Genomic DNA, 7,500 nt, shown 5'->3' with positions numbered 1-7,500 from the left:
GGGAGGAAGAAGGGAAGAGGGGAAGAGGAGAAGAGGGGAAGGGAGGAAGAAGGGAAGAAGGGAAGAGGGGAAGAGGGGAAGGAAGGAAGAGGGGAAGAGGAGAAGAGGGAGAAGAGGGGAAGAGGGGAAGAAGGGAAGAGGGGAAGAGGGGAAGAAGGGAAGAGGGGAAGAGGAGAAGAGGGAGAAGAGGGGAAGAGGGGAAGGGAGGAAGAGGGGAAGAGGGAGAAGAGGGGAAGAGGGGAAGAAGGGAAGAGGAGAAGAGGGGAAGAGGGAGAAGAGGGGAAGAGGGAGAAGAGGGGAAGAGGGGAAGAGGGGAAGAGGGAGAAGAGGGGAAGAAGGGAAGAGGGAGAAGAGGGGAAGAGGGGAAGAGGGGAAGAAGGGAAGAGGGGAAGAGGGAGAAGAGGGGAAGAGGGAGAAGAGGGGAAGAGGGAGAAGAGGGGAAGAGGGGAAGAGGGAGAAGAGGGGAAGAGGGAGAAGAGGGAGAAGAGGGGAAGAGGGAGAAGAGGGAGAAGAGGGGAAGAGGGAGAAGAGGGGAAGAGGGAGAAGAAGGGAAGAGGGGAAGAAGGGAAGAGGGAGAAGAGGGGAAGAGGGGAAGAGGGAGAAGAGGTGAAGAGGGGAAGAGGGGAAGAGGTGAAGAGGGAGAAGAGGGGAAGAGGGAGAAGAGGTGAAGAGGGGAAGAGGGGAAGAGGTGTGTTCTGAGGTGAGACTTGCGTCTCGAATGGTGATACTAACTTCACAAGAGAGCGTTCAAATGTTAATTTCCAGAAAAGTCCTTTGTCTTCTCGGGGAGTGGTCGTTCCTCAACCAGACTGCCCGGCATGTTCTAATTTCTCAAGTCTTTGAGAAACATACACACACACACACACACACACACACACACATATGTATATATGTATATACATACACACACACACACACACACACACATATGTATATACATACACACACACACACACACACACACACACACTCACACATACATATAGCCTATATGTAGGCTATATATACTGTACATACAGAACTTTTAATTTAAGTGAGCTTAAAACAATCTTCACATAAACCCATTATAATAAATGTTATTCATCTTATTTATTTACAGTCCACATTAAAGGAAATACATTTTTTCCCATTAATATATATTTTAAACCAATCAAATTAATTTAGTGGCATGTTTCTGAAATTAATTTGTATTTATATCTTTGATATATCATTTATTTGCATTTACAATTCATAATATTTATAAACATGTTCAGCGTTTCGATAATAATACCCTCATCAACCGCCATTTTCACAATACATTAAATCTGTGTGAAAATGCTGCATGTTTCTGGCCAAACTCACCCGAAGTAAAGCATTGCACTTCAGGACCTGTCATGTTTTTGCAGGCAAATATTTTCAGCCTCATGATGTTGTAATTCACGTCATGTTCATAAACCTGAAGCTCAAGTAAAACCATGCATTAGCAAACGCCAATTAGCAATGTTGCAGTATAGCGTGTGATTAGCGGGAACACTTGAGGAGTAGCGCGGGAACCCTCCGTGAGTCTGAACATCATGTGACCTTCACAACCTGGAGTTTGAACTCATTACCATTACCATTAATTACGAGATTCCAACTTGTAAAAAATTGTTCACATCTTCGTAGAACACGTAATTACGGGAACTTTCTGAGAGCTCGCTTGTACCACCTGACCTGAGGATTGATGTATTGATAGAGTTGCAATAGAAAAGCCTTTATTTCCAGGAAGTGAACAGCTTTGACATCACGTGATGTTATCACGAAATTACAGTAATTACAACATGATTCATGAACATAAGAGGCCTGACCTATCCTCGTGCTGGTCAAATTCACAAATAGTGTAGTATAAATCAGTTGAATTGAATTGAATTGAATTGAATTGAATTGAATTGAATTGAATTGAGCATCCAAATACTTTTTAGGCCCACCTATAAGTAAAATGTATTATTTTGGCCTTTGAAGTAGGCTACATTTAATAAAATATTTTGACTTTTGAAGCTGCTGCTTTATTGCAGATTCACGTCAGAATGATATTGCTTTGGTTTAATATGAAGAATGCAGTATAAGTCACCTTAAACCTGTTCATTCTACAGATCACACTCATATATAATTTATATATATAGTATATTACAGTATATTATACACTGACTGGCTACAGTAGATCCTTCGCTAGTGAGATGAACAGGATCAGTCTCTGTCGCCTCCTAGTGGCTCAATCAGGGAAGTTGCACTGTGGAAATTCTCACTAAAACAAATTGTTTAAGGTTGCTCTTGAGTTCACATTTGTTATATAAAAACAGTAAACACTATAATTAATACTTAAAACATTTATTTTCATTTCGATATTGTAGCATGTACTTAACAGAAAGAGGCGAAAATCCTTCAAATAACCCTGAACATTTAAAGCAGAAATATTAATTTCCCTATAAAGCTGAATGAATTCAAGCGCAATGTTGAAAAGTAGTGCAAGTATTCTTATATCGGTAGTCTGATTTTTATAGTTATTCATATGTGCACGGAAAGAGTCCGGCATCATGAACTCACACACACTAACAGGCCCAGTAAAGCTTCACGTATTAATGAGCAGGTTTGAACTCTGTTCTCTGTTCATCCATTCGTCCTCCCTGGACCTTCAGCAACAGAGAGAAGAAATCTTCATCGTCCATCGGTCCTGGAGCTGCACTGCGCTGCTCCTCCAGACGCCCCTGGGCCTGAAAACAATATTCACAAGATTATTATTAACTTTTCAATAATAATAATAATAATAATATTTCAATTATGAAAAACTTTGATAATAATTTATGTAATTATATATATATATATATATTATATATATGTGTGTGTGTGTGTGTGTGTGTATAATTATTTTATTATGATCAGTTTTTTTCATAATATTATCAATAATAAAAATTAATTAATTAAATAATTAAAATGTTCATCATAATAATAATATATATTTTTTATAATAATAATTAAACATCATTTTATATATATACAATTATTTTTAATTATTATTATTTTTGATATTTAATATATATTAAATATATTTAAAATAAATAAATAAATATATATATATATATATATATATGTGTGTGTGTGTACGGAAGCGTATTGCATTCACTTGAGGAAAAATAATCTACTCTGTTTTTATGAATTAACGAGTCAATTATCTCAGAATTACGAGATAATTTTTCATGAAAAAAAGTTTTTGCTCTGTTTTTCTGAATTAATGACTTAATTATCTCAAAATTATGAGAGACATTTTTCTTGAAATAAAATGTATTTGCTCTGTTTTTCTGAATTATTGAGTTAATTATCTCAGAATTATGAGATGATTTTTCATTAAAAATATTTGCTCTGTTTTTCTGAATTAATGACTTAATTATCTCATAATTCTGAGATAATTAACTCAATAATTCAGAAAAACAGAGCAAAAACTTGTATTCATTAAAAATTATCTCGTAATTCTGAGATAATTAACTCGTTAATTCAGAAAAACAGAACAAAATATTTTTTTTATGAAAAATGATCTCATAATTCTGAGATAATTAACTCAATAATTCAGAAAAACAGAGCAAAAACTTGTATTCATTAAAAATTATCTCGTAATTCTGAGATAATTAACTCGTTAATTCAGAAAAACAGAACAAAAAATTTTTTTTATGAAAAATGATCTCAGAATTCTGAGATAATTAACTCAATAATTCAGAAAAACAGAGCAAATACATTTTATTTCAAGAAAAATTATCTCATAATTTTGAGATAATTAACTCGTTAATTCATAAAAACAGAGTAGATTATTTTTCCTGAAGTGAATGCAATACGCTTCCGTATATGTGGGCCTGGTAAAAAATTTTTTTTTTTATAATAATAGTAATAATAATAATAATAATAATAATATAAAAACTTTAATAATTATCAATAGAAAAAAATGTGTGCCTGGTTAAAATAAAATGTTTAAATTATTATTATTAACTTAATAATATATATATTTTATTAATCTGAGTAATAATAATTAATTAATTAATTAATTTAAAATTTTCATCATAATAATAATATAATTTTTTTCATAATAATAATTAAACATAATAATATATATATATATATATATATAATTATTTTTAATTATTATAATTTATTTTTTTATATTTAATATATATATACTGTATATATATTAGATATATTTAAAATAAATGTGTATATATATATATATATATATATATATATATATATATATGTGTGTGAGTGTGTGTGTGTGTGTGTGTGTGTGTGTGTGTGGGCCTGGTAAAAAATAATATTATTAAATTATAATAATAATAATATAAAAACTTTAACAATTATCAAAAAAAAAAATGTGTGCCTGGTTAAAATAAAAATTTTAAATTATTATTATTAACTTAATAATAAAACAGTTTTATTAATCTGAGTAGTAAAAACAAATCTGCATATAGTAAAAAAAAAAAAAATTTAACACAAACTGCAAACATGTTTTCAAAATCATGTTAACTATTTCCTCTCACTTGTGTAGATGTGTCTTTTTATACATGAATATACACAAATCATATTTTTGGCGTCAACAAGTTTGAGAACCCCTGTGTTAAGTGAACTATATGTGTATCTTCCAGTGTTTGTCTCAGAAGCACTCACTTGCGTGTTGACGATCATGTTGTATAAGTCCTCTTTGGGAGTTTGCGTGGGAAGCTTTCGGGTGACCTCTGTGACCTTGCAGCTGCTCTTCCTCAGTTTGGCTTTGCTCAGGACGGGCGGGGGGGCGTTCAGGAGCTCGGCTCGCTGCTCGTCCAGGCGACGACCCTGAGAGGTCGCCAGCAGGTCGAAGAACTCCTCCTTCTGCAGGGACGTCATGGAGGAGAACATCACTGTGTGGAGAGAGAGAAACTTTTAAAGGTGACATATTATGCCCCTTTTCACAAGATGTAATTCTATCAGCACCACTATCGTCAAATACGATTTACAATTAGCATATAGTTTGGATTGGCGGTATGGTTCTGTTCTGGGCAAGAACTAGCCTAGCATGGATAAGAGCAGCAATAACCCCCCTTAGGGTAAACAGAACAGAACCAGCATGAATGTATGCAGATATCATTAATTCAAGATTTTAAAGTACAACATAATTGAGAATTTATTCTGATTCAAAGGGGAATCAGAATGCCAAATCCTGACTGAGACAGGAGGAGCTGGGGAGGGAGGAGGGTAATGAGCTCCTGAGAAACGCGATAGCCGCTGATAATACTGAAGGAGCTTATATATTTTTGCTATACATATACATATATTTTTGATATACATTTGCTTCACAGGACATATGCTTTCAACTACATACTGTATATTTACTAGTGTGTTCTAATATGTAACTATGCAATGCTCGCATCTTCTCAAAATATGTGATCATGAGTGGGAAAGTTACTTTTAAAAGTAATGCATTACAATATTGCGTTACCACCCAAAAAAGTAACTAATTGCGTAGTTACTTTTTATGAAAAGTAATGCATTAACATAATGCATTAACAAAAAAAAAATGTCTCCAGGCCTCTAGAGGTCCCTTGTGTTCCCCTCTACCGTAGTTCTTCCTCCTGTGTCCATGTTAACATTATCCAGGGCTGCTTTCCAGTCCAAAATTGTCATGCCCATCACTCGTTAACTTCCCTCCGTCTCGTTCACACGGATGTACGTCATGGCTTACGTTGCACGAGTGCCCACTACTGGCGGAAACTGCAATGGGCTGAATTGGAACGTCCTAAGCACTTGATCACTTGGAATCAGCTATGGAGTTTATTTATAATTTACATTTTTTCCCCTTTAAGAATTTGTTTAATGCACCATCCAAATGTACATAGGTGAGTTTGGGTTGTTTAAAATAAGAAAAAATATAATTAATATATCATAGAGTTGTTTGTTGTGCTGGTGGTGATTAGACGAGATCTGTGGTGACGTCACAATCGTATTACATTCTGGGACATATAGGTGCCTGAAGTGTACATATGAAGTAGACTCGCTCCCTCAGTTAAAATCGAGGGAACGAGGGTCTGTCCATATAAACTTTCCTCATCCACTTCATGAAGTGGAACGCACTTCAGAATGGCGACAGGGATTCCCCCGAGGGGAGGTGAGGAAAATTAGAGCTCCTCCCACTAACACTGTCCTAGCTGTTCCTGCCACACTGTCCTGGGAGGGCCACCAGCACCAGGTCCAGGCTATGATCGATTCCGGCGCCACAGGCAACTTCCTGGATCTAACCTTGGCTAAGGAACTTAAGATCACTACCCAACTACTTCCTCAACCCCAGGCAGTCACAGCCTTGGATGGCAGACCTCTGGAACCAGGCAAAGTAACAGAGGCGACTCAGTCCCTGTGTCTTACCATCTTTCAACACCAGCAGGAGGAGACCCTCTATCTCATTGACTCCCCCGAGTATCCTATTATCCTGGGTCACCCTTGGCTGCGCAGACATAATACCCAGATCGACTGGCCCACGGGCACCATTCTGAGCTGGGGTTCCACTTGCCAACTCACCTGCCGGCTACAGAGTCCCTCCGCCCCTAGTTCTGAGTTTCAAGAGTCTGTTGACCTGTCCTGAGTCCCCAGTGTTTACCATCGGTTCAAGGCAGTGTTCAGCAAGTCCCAGGCTACCTCCTTTCCACCTCACCGCACTTACAAGTGTGCCATTGATCTACTCCCTGGTTCCTGCCCTCCCAGGGGTCGGATCTTCTCCTAATCTTCCCTAATCTAATCATCCTAATCATCCGCACCTCTACCTCCCTTGGCTGGGGCAGGGTCTTAGGCCTTGTATTGACGTTCTCCGGGACCTGCTCAATCTATTCGTCTTCATATACCTGGACGAAATCCTCATCTTCTCGAGGTCACTGAAGGAGCTTGAGGGACATGTTAACAGAGTTCTCCAGAGACTCCTTGACAATCATCTCTACGTAAAACCCGAGAAGTGTGAATTTCATTTTTCCCAGACTCAGTTTCTTGGGTTCATCGTCACTCCTAGCCACCTGGAGATGGACCCTAAGAAGGTCAAGGCAGTCCACAACTGGCCCACACCTGCCACAGTCAAAGAGGTTCAACGTTTAATTGGCTTTGCAAACCTCTATAGGAGGTTCATTAAGAATTTCAGCCTTGTGGTGGCCCCCTTGACGGCGCTTGCCAAGGGAGGAGGAATCTCAAGCGCTGCTTCACTTCCGCTCCTATTCGTTTGATCCCTGACCCAGAAAGATCTTTTGTGGTGGAGGTGGACGCCTCAGAGGTGGGGGTGGGGGCCATCCTGTCACAGAGGGTTGAGGATGGAAAATTACACCCTTGTGCCTTCATGTCTCGCCGCCTGTCTGATGCAGAGCACAACTACCACGTGGAGGATCAAGAGTTGTTTGCGGTAAAACTTGCCTTGGAGGAGAGGCACCATTGGCTTGAGGGGCTCAGCATCCTTTCCAGGTTCTCACGGACCACAGGAACCTGGAATATCTC

General features: G+C 37.9%; 1 protein-coding gene across 2 annotated transcripts in view; it reads right to left on the bottom strand.

The window, feature by feature from the left end:
- Positions 1-2,330: 2,330 nt before the first annotated feature.
- Positions 2,331-7,500, bottom strand: part of gpsm3 (G protein signaling modulator 3) — a 10,158-nt gene continuing 4,988 nt past the window's right edge. For both annotated transcript variants that reach the window (XM_084386080.1, XM_084386079.1), the window contains exons 4-5: positions 4,666-4,895; positions 2,331-2,729 (exon numbers count right to left, since the gene is read on the bottom strand). In XM_084386080.1, coding sequence (XP_084242206.1) covers positions 2,595-2,729; positions 4,666-4,895 — 365 coding nt within the window. In that variant the 3' untranslated portion in view covers positions 2,331-2,594. The remainder of the gene's footprint in view (positions 2,730-4,665; positions 4,896-7,500) is intronic.

Source organism: Rutilus rutilus (assembly GCF_951802725.1).
Source record: "Rutilus rutilus genome assembly, chromosome: 17".
Classification (NCBI taxonomy): domain Eukaryota; kingdom Metazoa; phylum Chordata; class Actinopteri; order Cypriniformes; family Leuciscidae; genus Rutilus; species Rutilus rutilus.
This window is presented reverse-complemented; position numbering and strand designations above follow the sequence as displayed.